The sequence below is a fragment of the Artemia sp. Qi Xiang Cuo genome, chromosome 4, assembly GCF_049724085.1.
Source record: "Artemia sp. Qi Xiang Cuo chromosome 4, ASM4972408v1, whole genome shotgun sequence".
Lineage (NCBI taxonomy): Eukaryota > Metazoa > Arthropoda > Branchiopoda > Anostraca > Artemiidae > Artemia > Artemia sp. Qi Xiang Cuo.
Genome location: NC_142797.1, coordinates 27,084,750 through 27,102,922, shown reverse-complemented (window position 1 = coordinate 27,102,922; position 18,173 = coordinate 27,084,750). Strand labels below are relative to the sequence as shown.

At 34.6% G+C, this 18,173-nt stretch overlaps 1 protein-coding gene across 1 annotated transcript in view; it reads right to left on the bottom strand.

Annotated features, from left to right (window-relative positions):
- Positions 1-224: 224 nt before the first annotated feature.
- The window catches only part of CCT2 (chaperonin containing TCP1 subunit 2), a 52,686-nt gene continuing 34,737 nt past the window's right edge, over positions 225-18,173 (bottom strand). The window contains exons 7-11 of the mRNA XM_089087475.1: positions 12,861-12,992; positions 10,611-10,781; positions 6,986-7,163; positions 2,173-2,376; positions 225-452 (exon numbers count right to left, since the gene is read on the bottom strand). Coding sequence (XP_088943601.1) covers positions 280-452; positions 2,173-2,376; positions 6,986-7,163; positions 10,611-10,781; positions 12,861-12,992 — 858 coding nt within the window. The 3' untranslated portion in view covers positions 225-279. The remainder of the gene's footprint in view (positions 453-2,172; positions 2,377-6,985; positions 7,164-10,610; positions 10,782-12,860; positions 12,993-18,173) is intronic.

Here is an 18,173-nt window from a genome sequence, read left to right as displayed (position 1 = left end):
TGTAGTAGGCTATGAGTCAACCTCATAGCCTGCCAGCGTCATTCTGGCTCGTATTTAACCATGACAACTAAACCTGAATAATTGGATTATCCAGTTTAGATTTTCTTGGCGCGACCTAACCCTAATAAGGAATGAAAACAGTAGGAACGCCTCAAAATGGTACAGCGCTTGTCATGGTGGCAAAATAGATCACCAGTCTTAAAGAGCATAAAAATACAGAATCATTTATTAGTGAGGATTTTATTAATGAAAGCGTAAGTTAAAAAAGCAGTATCTCTTTTAGCAAGGTCGATTATCAACTTCTCGTTTTCTAGGAGCAGCCTTGATAATATCATCAACGCGAACGATCATCTCAGCAGCCTCGTGAGCAGAAACCAACACTTGTCTTTTCACCATAAAACTTTCGGTGATACCCAAAGATTCCATGTCTGCAACTTTGCCAAGCTCCATGTCTAAAATATGAGAATATAATTGGATGCTTACTGCAAAAGAAGCCAAATTCACGACAATAAAAATATAATAACAGCTACTGACAAATAAATAAAAATTTCAACTGGTTTGATAAGATCACCCCTGTTTAAACTTCACGTTAATGATTTTTGACGTTAATGACGATCTCAATGTTGTACTTTGTAATTTAATTTCGCATCATTTTATAAAATTTCAGGTTGTTTTCTGAATTCTCCTACCTTTCTTTTCCTAACTTTGAATTATTATTGAGTTGAATAGTTCTTATTTTCAACTTCAATCGACCTAGCTTCGCTCTATACTAGACTCCAGCAACTGCTGCAGCCAAAGCTATGTTAGCGTAATTTTGATTGATGGCTTGTAATTGATTGGTAAAAGTTCCACCTATCGATGCTAATACCAAATCATGACAGCAGTGCTGTTTGAACTTAAGCCTTGAGGTTTAACATCTGCAAGTATTACAATGATCTAAAGTAAATACAGATTTTAATTTGGATTGCTTGTTAAAAAATGTGGGAATTCTACTTAAAAAGGCAACAGAAAACCACAAAAGTTCACAGCCACAAAAGAAAGTTTACAAAATAAAAACTGAATAAGCAACTTAAAACATGATGATTCCAGTTCAACTTTTTCGGATTTTTATTGTTAAGATTTTCATTAAAAGTATTTGTGTTATAATTGTCTCAAATCTCCCATAACCTTCTGAACTAGTTACAACAGCAACACAATTTTGATATTAGCAACTTTCGTATAAATCATTTTATGAGTTACACAAATGACAACTATGGTGCCATCTTGTTGCCATTCATTTGGCTTAGGGATAGGAAACATTGGTGTGACTAAATAAGCTCAGCCAGATTCAACTCATCTCCTAACTTGGCATCTGGGGAAGGCAAAAAGGAAGGACAAATGAGAGCAAAGAATGACCCCCTCCCCCGCCATAGCGCTTCCTGGCTGAATGGCCATGAGATTGATCAGCGTCCTTTCTCTTATTTACCTTTACCTACTAGGCGGTAAATCACTGGAGGCAACTGGCGCTATCTTCTGGAGTTATGCACCCCCCCCCCCCCGCCGATCACACTTCCGGGATAAAGGGCCGTAAAATTCATGAGCGCATTTTCTCTTTTTTTTTACCTTAAATCTATCCCTGGGCAACAACTGTTTCAGCAGAAATTACTGAAGCAGCAAATTGAGGGGAAGCTATTCCTTATTGGAGATCTTAATTGTGTCTTAAGGTGAAAGCAAAAGTACAAAAAAAAGAGGAAACAGAAACTTAGCAAAGAATAAAAAAGAAAACTTGAGAATCTGGGAATCTCTAGACATCTGGAGGAGGAGAAATAAGGAAAAGGGCTTCACAAGATTGAACAACACGGCGTGGTGCAGGCACGACAGATGGCATTTATTGCAGCAAAAAAACATTAATCACAATCAAGAAAATAAAATTTGGAAGTATTTTTCTGACATAATGTTGTTCTTGGAGTAACAAAAAAAAAGAAAAAAAGAAAAAAAGCCGAACGTGACAAAATTGACTGTTTATAGAGGATGGACTCAACTGTTCTACCGGACAAAACCATAAAAAAAAAACAATCAAAGAAAGAGGAAACCTGTCTTGTATTTTTGATTTAAGAGGTAAACTACATTTCTCTCATTGATATCTTATACTATAGAATATACCCGTTTTATGCAAACGGGCTTTTCACTTACCGATTCCCTTGTTGATTGCTCCTTGAGCGTAAAGAGCCCGCAATTCAGCAACCAAATCAGAGGAGTCAAAACCCCCGTTATCAGCAATGATAGTAGGCAGTTGAGCAAGAGCCCGAGCAAACGCTTCCATGGCTATCGATTCTTTTCCTGGGGTCTGGGCGGCAGCTTTGTATACAGCATTCGCCATTAGCATCTCGGAACAACCTGGAAAATATTATCATGTCCTCTGAATAAATACAAATTTAATTAGAGCAGAGGCAACACTACCATAGTAGGCCTATAGTAGTAGTATATTTGACACAAAAAACCGAAACACAATATACTAATATTATTCTAGATTTATAAATGATAGTCATCAGCAAGTTCTACCTAAATCAAAACAGTTTTTTTTGCGAATATTGAATGATTATGGCATCTGCCATAATATATAAATAATATATATAAATATATATATGCCATATATAAATATATAAATAAATATATATAAATATATATATATATATATATATATATATATATATATATATATATATATATATATATATATATATATATATATATATATATATATATATATATGTATATATATATATGTATATATTACGTCATGCGAAAATTACAGATGATTCCGAATGAATCCGAACAGCTAAAGCCAATGTTACGGAAATATGTCTTAGGTCTTTTGATTAGATCTGAAGTCTTTCTCTTTTGATGTCGTTTTTCCTTTTTCGAAATTTTCTTTTTGGAATATGTTATCATGTCTTCTGAATAGATACGAATTTAACTAGAGAAGAAACAACACTAGCCAGTATAGTAGTAGTATATTTGACACGAAAAACTCCGCATGAAATCACTAAAGCAGGCTCTAGACGATCAATCATTTTGATCAAAAGTTCCCGTCAATCGATTGACGTGTGCTTCAAACAACCCTTCAATCTCTACCAAAGCTAATCTAACACACTGCTTTTGATCAAAATGATTGAGTCCTTCAAACTTTCTATCAATCACCGTCAACGCTTGACTCAAGCGTCAAACAGGTTCCTAGACGGTCAATCATGCTTGAGTCAATAGATTGACAAACGCTTTTGATCAAAATGATTGACCTTTTAGGACCTCTTTAACAGATTACAAAACACATAAACTAAAAGTAGTTAAGATCCGACTAACACTTCACAACGGAAACGAAAAAAAACTTATCAAGTATGGGGCTCGAACCCACGACCAGATGTGGGACCAATCAGGCCAACACCCTTAGCCTGGCACTTTAACCACTGCGCCAACCCAACTTAAAAAAGGTCTCTAACAACTGAGAAAATGCTGAGAACAAAGATTTTTGGCATCTATGACGTCATGCGAAATTACAGGTGATCCCGAATGAATCCGAACAGCTAAAGTCGATGGTATGAAAATATGTCTTAGGTCCTTTGATTAGATTTTGAATTGAAAATCAAGTATTTTGCAGTAGGCATCAAGACATGGCTAATTGTAGGAAACAAGCCAAGACAGATAGTCCGAGTAATTGAGAGGCAAAAATATTTAAATGGCACGGATATAATGGTGGGAGTAAGTATGACTCTCTTATTGGACAAGTACTTGTGTGTTAGTTTTTGGAAAGGCACGCCTGCCTAGAGTCTCAAGCAGGTTGACCAAGAATTTAAAATTGACATAGGACCATTATATTGCCTGCGGAGGTCCTTGTCGAAATAATTGCTTTTTTTCTCTTCATATTGTTTCACTGTCTGACACTACCCTCGTTTTTCTCTGCTTTTATATTCTTTTTTTTTATTTATTACATATGTTTTATAATGAAAAACGTAGGCTTGTGTAATATCTCAGAAACAGGTAAGAGTACCAAGTTGAACTCAAAGGGAATGTTTAAGGAGATGTTGAATGACTAAATAATAATAAAAAAAGCCGTATCTAAAATATCTCAGGAACGACTGAGAGTATTAGGTTGAAACTTTAGAGGAATGTTGAGGAATGTTTCAAGGAATGACTATGTGAATTCAGGTCGTCAAACGGATGTATCTGCAATACATCAGTTACAGTTAAGGGTATTAAGTTGAAATTTCCAGAGAAAATTGGGCGAGATGTTGAACTAAACTAACAGACGCTGAGTTCACCCAAGTTGGTAAAAGGGCGTATCTACAACAGCCCAGGAACAGCTAGCGGTACCGAGTCAAAACTTTCCGGCATCCAGGATGTCATAAAGCCGTTTCAGCAATATCTTAGAAACGGCTACGTGCTTAAGTTGAAACTTTCACGGAATATTGAAGGAGATGTTGAACTAAATCTAAATACACTATATGCTTCCAGGTTGTCAAGAAGGTGTATCTACAAAATCTCAGAAAAAGTTTAGGATATTAAGTTGAAACTTAAAGGGAATAGTGAACTAGACCAAAAGACACTACTACATCCAGGTTGTCAAACGGCCGTATCTACAATATTTCAGGAACGACTACCGGTATTAATCTGAAATTTTCAGGGAATGTACAGTGGGGCCGGTGCTGAGCTAAATAAAAGACACTAGATGTATCCAGGTTGTCAACAGGACTATCTGAAAAATTTCAGGAATGGCTTAGGATAATAAGTTGAAACTTTCAGGGAATACTGAACTAAATCAAAAACATCATGCGCATCCAAGATGTCAAAAGGGCGTATCTAGAATATCTGAAGAAGGGCTAAGGGTATCAAGTTAAAACTTGTAGGGATTGTTGAGGGAGATCTCGAACCAAAGCATAAGAAATTATATGCGTCCAGATTGTCAAAAGGGCTTATCTGCAATTTTTCCAAAATGGCAAAGGGTATTAAGTAGAAACTTCCAAGGAATGCTGAACTAAATCAAAATACAATATGTGCACCCAAGTTGTCAAAAGGGCGTTCTTGAGAAATTTTAGGTAAAACTAAGGATATTAAGTTGAAACTTTCAGTAAATATAGAGGCGGGTACTGAAAACCAAAGGCATTATATAGCCAAAAGGCATTATATGCATCCAGGAGGTCTAAATGACCTCTTTTCCACACCACACATATACTCACGCAAAAATTAGAAATAAAAGAGTATTAAAGAGTCAGAAATAAAGACACCAGAGCGATGCTTCTGATATATATTTATTCTCTTATTTCATTTTCATTCATATGTAATCTTTTGAACATTCTCCCAGGAGGATTCCTTCAACTATATAAATTAGAGACTGCTGTTGAGTCAAAAGCTTTTATCACGAACCATCCTAAACCTTGATTTTAAATTGAATGAATTTTATGCAATGTTTTTATTGAATATAATCAAAGGCAACGCTCAGGTAACCTTTTGTAATTTAAGAATTTAAATTGGCATCTGGTATTTTAGTTCTTCAGCGGAAAATCTAAAAAAAAAAACGGAAAAAAGTATTCATAATGTTAACCAATAATAAAACTTAAAATTTTTCAGAAACGTACTAATTAAAAGGAAAGCTTTCGGAAAAAGAAGCTTTTCAACAAAAATTAAAGATTCATATTAAAACCCAAGAAAGGCAGAAATAAAGTCCTATAATAAATCATAATAAAAACGACCCAAAATTATTATCACTGAAAAAGCGAGACCCAAAACGAACAGAAATGAAATGAATTATCACATCAACCATAAAGATAACAGATAGTGATATACATGAATAAATAAGTAAGTATGACGGCACTAGACCCTTAAGGTCCAAACCGGCGGTGCTGATCTCCGTTTCGTGGCCCTTCAGCCAGGAAGTGCAATGGGGGGCGGGGGGCCAGCCGTCCTGTGCAAATATGATGTAAGATGAATAAATTAAATAAATAAAATGTAAAACGAGTCGAAATTAAAATGAATAAGCAGGTCAACTTAAAAACTAAAACAAATTACTTCAAACAGGGTTAGGGTTACCGAAAAAGACTAAGAAAAAACCAACAGCAAACGTGGAAAGTCAATGTGAAAAAAGCAAACCAATAAAAAGAAATGAAAAAAAAAACGAATTAAAAGATTAATAAAATTCAATAAATCCAAAATTAGAAAAATCAAAACGAAAAACCAAACAACCATAAAGTCATTCACCAATATCCGCGATTTGTACAAAAACTAAAACTTTGAACTGCCATGGACGGATACTAGCGAACAACTGGCAAATAAAAGAAAAAATTCATTCACTCAAACAAACGAACCACCAATTAAATAAGTTGGAGAACTATGTCATTTGATTTCTGATTTTAATAATTGCATTCATTGCAGACACCCTTTGAGACTTAAGTGATTGATGACGCGTATGATTATCTCAATGTGAAGGTGATTCAAGGTTTATTTCAGGGATTACAAAAGTATTGGCATCTCTTTTGAAAAAACCGAAATATGAGTAATTTATTCTTAAATCACCGGTACCTCTGTTCAAACTAGACCTAAATGTTGGTATTTATAAATCTCAACAGCCTCTCTGAAGTGCTGAACAATACCTTTGTCTTGTGAAATTAAGCTAGCTTGGGTAAATAAACTAGTATGGTCTGGGTGATCATAAATGTGTTCTGCAAGAGCAGGGTCAAGATTTTCTGTTTTTTTTTATGTTTTCTAAGGGTGTAATCAAAGGGTGCTTGAGCATCAAAGGGTATCTAAGGGTGTTAGATGGGTCGCCAATAACATCTACTTTAGGCAATTAAAACTTAGACACTGATACTGTTTACATAGAAACTATAAATTTTTAGAATCTCCAGAGCGTGCAGTTTACAATGGATTACACTTCTTGAATGTTATATATTAGAAGTCAAACTATCTTTATCTAAATTCAAGATGACCTTTTTAAGGTTGGACCACACACACTTACCTCCACCATATACAGTTTTTGGATTTTTGACGGTTGATGTCAAGACACAGAGGGCATCATGGACTGATCTCTCTGCTTCTTCCAGAATCTGTTGGGTGGCACCCCTTAAAACAAGAGTACAGGCCTCGCCTAGTGGAACTCCGCTGAATTGCAGTAATTTCTCCTCGCCAATCATTTTCTAGAATGGAAATATATCATGTCAAGAATGAATATCTTTAAACTATGCTTAAACTCGTTCAGAAGAAGGATAAAACTGAAATGTGACTCCCAAGAGCTACTACAAAAGAAAACTCTCTTAAGAAGGAAGGGAGAACGAATGAAAGAAAATGGAAAACCAAGTTGATAAAAACACAATTTTGAATAGGCTAAACTGTAGGTTTTTTTAAAGCATCACAAGTTAAAACAATACTTATCTGTTCTACTTTGGGCAGTTACTTCTCCCTAGAGGAGCATGCACTCCTAATATTCAAAAGATGAATAATTGTTCAACTACCCAACAATTGTAGCCTTTAATCTAGAATTAGAGTGTTAAGAAAAAAATGGCCAAGAGTCATATCTCTAAAACATTTCAGAGGACAAAAAATTAAAGAATAATAAACAAACTACCGAATTCGATATGAAATTCTTAAGTAGCAAAAGGTGATCTGGGCGTGGCTTTGATTGCATTCAACATAATTATTGCCTAAGCTTCGCTCAATTTAAAATCAAGGTTAAGGACGGTTCTTGAACTAGAATATTGATTCCATAGCAATTTCTAGATAACACTGGGTAACAGCCAAAAAATCGCCAGAGGTTTCTCAGCTGATTTAGACTAATTTTGGTGTTCCGAGTCCCAACATACGTGCTTTTTTCTATTTCTTTCACTTTATTGATATTGCTTCGGTGCGACGGTCAAGCAGGAATGATCCTGACGTTTTCTGCAACATCTGCGGAGATTACACGCTGTCAGTGGACATGAGGAACATCGCAAGATTTGCAAAGCGCACCTACAAGGCTTACTTTGAACGTCAAACTGAGTGCCCAAGATAAGTCTTGGGCATCGCATACGGTGTGCAAATCAAACGTGGAATACCTCCGGCGGTGGATAAAGGGCGCGAAAACTTCACTGATGGTTGGGATTCTGATGGTTTGGAGGGAGTCGTTAGACTATACATCGGATTGTTGCTTCTGCACCATCAATATTACTGGCATCAACCGGAAGATTCAAAACAGCCTTCAGTACCCTGACCTTCCATCTACCCGCCGTCTAGTTCCTCACTATGAAGAAATTCCTATGTCAGTGTTCACAGACCTTCTCCACAGTGACGATAAGACCACCAATGTAGACGAGGGAGGATTTACAGAGAAGGAGTATAAAGGACAAAATTGTTTGCGGCCCTTTTCACAATGTGAGCTTGATGATCTGACTTGGTATGTCAGCTTGTCGAAGACTATCTCCAAGCTGTTGACCTCAAGACTCGAAGAGAAAAATCTACTTGGTGAGGACGTGCGTATCACTTTCTTTCGTAGAAGGCATGAGGACTATATGGACTACTTCTGGCAGGAGGAAGACTACGTTTACTGCTGAGATGTCGCCGGTCTTCTTGGTAAACTCGAAGCTTCTCAATACGATCCGAGAGCGCGTTTTGAAGAGTGTGCTCCGCCATAACAGGAACCAGTTCGCCTCAATCCCTCTTGTTCGCTCCACAACTCCCTCAGAGAAAAATGTTAAGCAGTGAAGTATGTGCTCGACAAAATCCAATATGATCAGCATCAGGGGATCATCAGCGTCGATTTCAAGAGGGTGAACTTTCTACTTGGTCAGCAGTCCGGGTTCACGAAGAACCCATATTTTATATGTATGTGGGACAGTCAAGAAAGATCACAGCACTACGTAAAGAAAGAGTGGCTGGCCCCAAAGCAGTTAGTACGTGGGGCGAGAACGTCATAAACGAACCTCCTGTTGACTACAAGAAAATATTGATCCCACCGCTACGCATGAAGCTTGGATTAATGAAGCATTTCACGCAGGCTCTGGACAAGGATGGGAGGTGCTTCAACTACCTGTACCAAGCCTTTCCTCGACTGACCATTGAAAAGCTGAAGGCCGGCATTTTCGAAGGGGGCATTCCTGGGGAACACGAAGGCAGCAAACCACGCCATACTCGTCAGCAACAGGATAGAGGCCTTCCAAAGACTCGGGTGTTTGATGAGTATAAACATGTACTTCCTGTTCTCAAACATGGATAAGTTTCCTGAAAACCTTAGGGCGATGAGTGACGAGTAGGTAGAAAGGTTCCATCACAGCATATGCCAAAGGAAGGAGAAGTACCAGGGAAGGTGGAGGCAGTCATGATGGCGGACTACTGCTGGTTGCTGAAGACACAACCCAGCAGCTACTCACACACGGGAATAAAAGAAACGCCAACTTATGCCGTGAACTCTCAAATTTTGAGTTTAGTTACATTGACTGTTATTTCTTGAGGATAACGGAAAAAACCTCCAGGGTTTCTCAGGTGATAATCCGCAGAAATTTGTTTCTTTTTTACGAAAAATAAATTTGTTAAAAATTTCTGTAGCAAAAAATCCTGACCTGATTGAGCGAAACCAAGGTCATTTTCAGACTCAGAGCATCAAAATTAGTCTAATTCAGCAGGAAAACCCTGGACGATTAAAAAAAATATTTTTTTGTTATCCAGTGTAATAAACTAGAAAAGATTACGCATGAGTGAAAATAGAATGAAATAAACAAACATATCAAAAGCATCAATCAACTATCTTTATTTCTGATTCTCTGAACTCGTTTATTTGGAACTAGGCCGTCAGCGTTTGATTGGTGTGGCGTAGAAATAATGCCATTCTGACAACCTGGATCGACATAGTTTCCTTTGATTTATTTTGAAATCCCCCTCTACATTCCCTGCAAATTTCAGCTTAATGCTCTTACGGTTCCTGAGATGTGGCAGATAATCCCTTTTGATGCGCATGGTGTTTTTGATTCAGTTCAACAACCCAACTACCATTTACGGACAATTTCGACTCAATACTCTTAGCTGTTTCTGACACATTGCAAATACCGGAATGTACATGTTTGGCTACCGGAATGTACATCTTTGGCTATCGGAATGTACATTATGTCTTTGATTAAGTTCAAAATCCCCTGAAAGTTTCAAGTTATTATCCTTTGCAGTTTCTAAAAGGCTGCAGTAACACCCTTTAAATACTTTGGACGCATATAGTGTCTTTTGATTTACTTCAACAGCCATTCCATAATAGTCACTTGCTGGGGCTATGAGTGCCCAAGCCCTTTATAAAAAAAAAAAAAAAAAAAAAAAAAAAAAAAAAAAAAAAAAAAATTGTTATTACTGTTTATCGAACGTGAAAGAGTGCCTAAGAATTTAAGATCCTAATTTTAATGTACTAACATTGGTCTTTCATCTTATGAAACAAAATTGTTTCGGGAAAATCTTTCTTGCTGCATTTTCACCAAAACTGGTAATGGATTTTTCACCAAACTGTTAGAACCCACCTACCCATTAACGGTATTACAGATGTTGCAATATGCTAATTGTAAAAAAAAAAAAAAAAAAAAAAAAAAAAAAAAGATTGTTTCGATTTTCGGTGATGGTCAACCATAGTTTCATACCTCTTCAATAAGTTCACAGGTTCCTAGTTTTACCAATTCTGGGTGGTCAAAGGTTGAAACAATTTCACCGCCAGTTACTAAAGCTAAACGTTCAATCCCATCGAAGTCCGCGTGTTCAATTGCCATAACGCCAGCATCAGCAAACAACTGCTCGGGATAATTGTAGATAAGCTGCCTGAAATAAATTTATAATTTGTTATACAAGTAACACTTTACTTTTATTACTTCAGTTTTGATTTGCAATCTACCTATATCATTAGTAGGTTTTTGCAGCTTTAGATAGGTCGAAAAAAAAAATTTACTGCCTAAGCTTGGCAAACACATGGACAGAGAACGGAATAGTTTTTATTCCCGTTCATTGCCCGTGTCAAGAGATTCCCCGAAGTCTGCTAATTTTTACATATAAATACACCAATATTACTACTAACAACTCAGTGAAGCACTATGCTACTTGAGGCCAAGACAACTGTTCTTATGTCTCAATATGTTCAAAGCTATCAATCTATTAATTTTAATTAACAGCTCAGTCGGGGAGAGTCGGGGGAGCTTACGGTTTAACATATTCTCAAGTAGCATCTAAACTTCAGATCCCAGTTGAGGCGGAAAAATGCCTGGTCTTGATGTAAGAAGAAGAAGAGGAGGAAAAGCACCAGACTTACAATCTTGGAATCTGAGACCCGAGCTCGCCGTTGGGCTTTTTCCCCGTCCGTTAAAAGTAAAATCTTGAGCATATATTGTTTTTTTTTAGAGACAGCTGCATTTGTGGTGTTAGAATCGATGCTTGAATTCTTCAAAAGAACAGATGGGCGAAAAATTCAAGTAAACAGTAAGGGGATATATCCTTTCCGTAAATGTTAAATAAATTTCCATAACTATTTCCAAAGTCTTGGAAAGTCTGTCCTATTTCGCCTCACAGTTGGGGATTTGAATTGAACTCTCAGGGATATATCTATGGGCGAAGAGGGGATTAGATTGGAGGGTAAGGAGGTTTAGAATGCATTAGGAATATCTTCAAAAGTATGGGCAAAGCTAAATAACGATATATGAAGTTTATTGGCCACAACTTATCATATTTATCAATATTACTTTCAGGGTAATTCTTAGCTAACTGAGTCAAAGCGTGTATGCTGGAATAATCCTAAAAAGAATAAGATGATCTAAGAATGATGTTGTTTATTCAACACTGAAACTTGAAATGCTATTTATCCAATGTTGACCATAGGCGGGCCTAAAAATAAGTAATCGTAAAGTTAAGAGTCCTATAGTGAACTTTTATTTGTTGCTTGGCAGCCAATTTATCCCATGAAAGGTAGAAGAAACTTTAATTTAAAATCAGAAATTAAAAGTTTTATTATTTCTAGTTCAAAGACTACCATATACAATTTTATTTAAACCATGAAAAGAAGCCCATATTTTCAGTAGTACCATGTCGGTTTTACGAGCATTAATCAGGGTTGCCAACAGCCGACGTGAAAAAAGTTGCATTTCACACGAAAAGTCTACAAGTTGGCAACCCTGGCATTAATACGTGTTCCACTACAATGATCAAAGCAGAACTTTTTTGCGCAGACTTTTGAAGCCTTATAAATAAATTAAAAACACTAATAAATACATAAACAGATTCGTATTAATGGGCTAAAGTCATAGAAGCGAAACAAATAAAGATAAATTATAATGAACTTGACGGAATACATATAATTTTTTATAAAATTAAGAGAAAATAAGAGGTCAAGCCATTTAGTGATGACTTACAGACATATATCCGAAGACCTCTAGGTTGCACAATTTGATAATGACAGCCCCCCAGATGCGCCAGTTGGGGGGGGGGGATGTTATGGCAATTGTCGATACTGTATTTTGTAAAATAATTTATTTTTGGTACTGATCTTGAAAAAAAAAATCCTTCACTAGATTTTGATAAATATCTGCTTGCATCTTCGTTGAAGGTTTTATAAAAATCTGGTCCAACCTTCCCTCCTCAAGTTTCGTGAACTGGCAATCATTGCAACCCAATAATAGTGCCATTCCTTAACAGGTCAGTGCTCCTCTGACAATCAAATTCCAAGCAGAAGAAATGAAACCCCTAAATAAAGGTCCAGACTCAAAATATTCCGTCGAGTTACAAACAATTTAATCAGCAGAGGATCCAATCTTGAAAGTGGGTTTTAGTATCACAACAAAGCACATTACGTATCATGAATCACAGTATCCCGTAGAAAATGTCACAAAAATAAGTGATGAAATTAACACTTGCCTGTTGATAAATACATTGATATTATGCGACAGAATCTTGTCAACTTTTTCCTTCATTTTCTCCTTTTCTGCTAATTCCAGTTCAGCTACTTTGGCTGTAGAATCTACTTGTACTCGGGAGCCAAATATCTATGCAAAATGAAATAATTTAAATTTTAAAAAGAATAAAGTGGTAGATAACGAGTTGACCAAAGCCTTGTTTTTAGGCCACCCACATCCAACAATGAGTTCAACACGAGTTGTGCAGATTAACATTTTGAGTGCCGGGTTCAACACGGGTGAATGTCTTCTCAGAACCCGTGTTCAACTATGCTATTCTGGCACGTTACAATTTTGAGGAACCATTGTCAAAGACGCTCGTAACTTTTAATAATTAAACATTTTAAAATATTGCTTGGTTGAACACGGAGAACCTGAAAACGATGTTTGTCAAACCCGCTCAAAACACGCTTCAAAGCCGGTGCCTGGAAACACAATTCAAGCTAATATTCAAACTGAAAATTATACATACTATACTTAAGCTATATTATAGACTCTTGCCCTTTCTAGAAAGGTCACACTCTCAGAAATAAAGGTGGTGGTGTTTGCTTTTTACTAGGAGTTACCCATACCCCAAAATTATTTCTGACCTTAATTTGTCAGAGTTTAATGAAATCCTTTGGCTAAGTATCAGGTCTAAGTTCTTCCCCGTCTCTTTCATATTTTTTAAATAGCTGCGTTCAATTACTCAACAAATCAAATATGGATGCAAATATGGAGTCATCCGGCAATTGCAGACAAGTGCTGATTTTACTATTTCTTAAGTTTGTCAATGCTCGACATTTTATTAGATGGTGACGCCAACGATCTTATGATGGATTCAATTTGCTTCTCTCTTAAAGTTAATCCAATGATTAAAATACCTACTAGTAGGGGAAACACCTTTCTTGATATTATTCTTACTAATATGAACAATTTTGACAGTCCCCCTTCAGCTTTGCTTTCATTGGGTGGGAGTTATCACCTCTCCCATCTTTTGTCTCCCTCTTCAAACTTCAAGCATTCTTCCTCAATCACCTATGGCTCTAACCGCCACATTCTCTTTCATATCTTATATATTGCTTAATTTTGGAATATCCACACAAAATCCTACCAATCAAAAATCAGTTCGTTGTTTTTCCTTTTAGCAAAATTTTTATTACTCCCAATATGGTACAGAAACAAACATCAATAATTCAAAAATACAAAATTGCAGACCCTGTACAAGTTATCTCTCAGGTTCTCCCCCCCCCCCCAAAAAAAAATTGCCCACGCTTCTATTGACATTGAATTAAATTTGCACGCCTGCTTAACTAGACATATATGTCTAGGTATAATCGTTATCAACCAATTACAATTGGCTTCCTCTTCTATATGCTCTTCTATATTCCTCTTCTTTCTCTTCTATATCTATCCGGTTATTGCAAAACATAACAGAAAATTAGCCGGCTACCATTTAGGCCCACTTATAGGACAGTGATTTATATATATATATATATATATATATATATATATATATATATATATATATATATATATATATATATATATATATATATATATATATATATATATATATATATATATATATATATATATATATATATATATATATATATATATATATATATATATATATATATATATATATATATATATATATATATATATATATATATATATATATGTACATATATATATATATATATATATATATATATATATATATATATATATATATATATATATATATATATATATATATATATATATATGTACATATATATGTACATATATATGTACATATATATGTACATATATATGTACATATATATATATATATATATATATATATATACATATATATATATATATATATATATATATATATATGTATATATCATGTATATATATATATATATATATATATATATATATATATATATATATATATATATATATATATATATATATATATATATATATACATATATATTCATATATATTCATATATATATGATATATATATATATATATATATATATATATATATATATATATATATATATATATATATATATATATATATATACATACATATACACATATACATATATATATATATATATATATATATATATATATATATATATATATATATATATATACATAATATATACATATACATATATATATATATATATATATATATATATATATACATAATATATACATATATATATATATATATATATATATATATATATATATATATATATATATATATATATATATATATATATATATATATATATATATATATATATATATATATATATATATATATATATATATATATATATATATATATATATAATAATAATAATAATAATAATTGATGTAATTTACATATTTTTCTTACTGAACGTTATATTTTTTACTTTTTTCTCTGCTTTTCTTTTGTTTTTTGACAATACTTCGACCTTTTTGCTATTACGGGTTTTTAATAAATAAAATTAGGAATAATCCCCCCCCCCAAAAAAAAAGTTAATGTTTCTATTCGGTTTAATTTACAGGCCTGCTTAGCTAGAAATATACATATATATATATATATTCATATATATATATATATATATATATATATATATATATATATAATATATATATATATATATATATATATATATATATACATAATATATACATATATATATATATATATATATATATAATATATACATAATATATACATATATGTATATATATACATATATATATATATATATATATATATATATATATATATATATATATATATATATAATAATAATTGATGTAATTTACATATTTTTCTTGTTGAACGTTATATTTTTTACTTTTTTCTCTGCTTTTCTTTTGTTTTTTGACAATACTTCGACCTTTTTGCTATTACGGGTTTTTAATAAATAAAATTAGGAATAATCCCCCCCCCCAAAAAAAAAGTTAATGTTTCTATTCGGTTTAATTTACAGGCCTGCTTAGCTAGAAATATACGTCTATGCATAATCATTATCAACCAATCACAATTGGTTTCCTCTTTTATGTGCAGCCCCGATGGCCGAAAGCGGTGATAGCTAGAAGTTTATGTCTAGCTAAGCACAAGCGTGAACGGGGCTTCATGCACACCATTCTGATTTCAAAAAATCCCTCACTACCGTGTGAATACAACATCGTTTTTTCAAAGCCTTTTTACAGGCTGGGAGACTGTCTTACCAGTGTTCTAATCTTACATTGTCCAGAACTTACCATTAAGCTAAATAAAACCTATTATTACACTGTTTTGGTGGTGTCAATTCATGAAATTTTAGGGTGAGGGGTAATTTTTCGTTTTCCAATAATTTCAATGAAAATTCGAAATGGGGCATTTTTTAATGAAAATATAATAGTTTTTCAATGAGAGTATAATAATTATCAACCAATCACAATTGGCTTCCTCTTCTATATGCAGCCCTGATGACCCAAAGCAATGATAGCTAGAAATTGATGTCTAGATAAGCTCAACTGTGAACGGGGCTTTACATACAGCATTTTTGTCTCAACAAATCCCTCATTAGAGCGTGAATACAACATCGTTTTTTTTTTCGAGCCTTTTAACAGAGTTACCTGGTAAGACCATCTTACCAGTATTTTATATAGTCCAGAACTTAGCATTAAGCTAAACAAAATCTATTAATGCACTGTGTTAGTGGAGTCAATTCACGATTTTTTTCGGGGGGGGGGGGATTTGTCGTTTTTCAATGTTTTCAATGAAAATACAATAAAAGGTATATTTCAATGAAAATATCCGCCAAAAAAGTATTTCTTCAAAACCTAGAGGGTTTTGACACACAAGTCCAGAGGGCACAGGCCTCCCCAAATTGACGCCAGTGCAATGTTTGAGTCATCAGTTTAATGGATATGGATGAGGACGAAAACCAATGGTAGGAGAATAGAAATAGATGGGAAACTACTAGTTTCTCGACATGCGGGTAAATAGTTGAAACTCATACAATATATAAAAAATATGGTGATAATTATTTTTTAATAATATAAAAAATGGTGATAATTATTTCAATCGTAAGGGTATGCACCATATAATGTGATCCGAACGTGCTAGCAGTAGTCACCTTCTTTTTAAAAACTTTCCTGCAGAGTTCATTCAGATTTCCCCCTCTTGATGAGCCATATATCATGAGCAGAGCGTCTTCACTAGCAACCCTTACTTCCTTCTTCGAAGCTGACTTCAGCATGAAGACTTCTGCTGATTTACGAAAATCGGCATCTGCCATTAGCTTCTTCAGAGCAAGACCTTTTCCCACACTGTGGATCCGTGAAGTAGAGTCACAGCCTAAGATGGCGTGAGCAAAAAAGAATCAGATGGTATGTCTCTTGGCCCATCTTCTCTTTCAATTAGTGAATATTCCATATTCAGGGAGCTTTGTTCAACCTTGGCTCAGGTACGAAGAATATTTTTTCGCTTCATAGGTCACCATGAAACACAATAGAGCCAAAAGATCAGTATCATCTTCAACGACGCCAATGTCGTAATACCGTGAAGAATCAACAGCAGCTTGCGCAACTTGGAAATCTGCATCACTGAGTGCCTGGACAATGACGAAGCTCTTTAATCGGAGATAAACAGCCAACGCGCAGATAAAACTGGCCTTGTTTTTCTTGCAGGACAAGAACTCATCCTTACCTTCAGCTGCATATCTTCTGTGAAGATCTCATGACCGATTATACGACTTCTCTTCGACTGGGTCATATCCTTTATGGTAGCTCCGCCATCGTAGCCGTCGAACACAATAGTGGCAGATGGATACTTTTGGGTGAAGTAAGTAGCATAATGGTCAAGGATTTCAGAGTATCGTTCGTTTTTGGCCCATGGAATTCTGTGCAGAAGAGCTCCACCGTCGATGATATACTCAGATTCTATGAGATTGATTCTCTTTTCTAGCGTCATGAACCTCTGAAAAAGGAGAGTGGGGTCCAGTCTTTTGCAATATCCACCTGGATTCTGCTTTGTAGTAATTTGAACTGCTTGTTTTGTTCGTCTAAACACAAAATCAGCAACTAGCTTTCCAGACATGGATTAAATGATTTTTAGGCCTAATTATGTAGCAGAATCGACTCTGGCAGATTAGTAGGCTGTCTGATTGTTGGTGATATTTCTTAACTGAAGGTCCTCCTTAAATGGTGATCCTTTTTCTAAGAAATCGATAACAATCTGGGCGTCTATACAGTCTCTTAGCTGCCTCGGCTCGGACGTTTCCT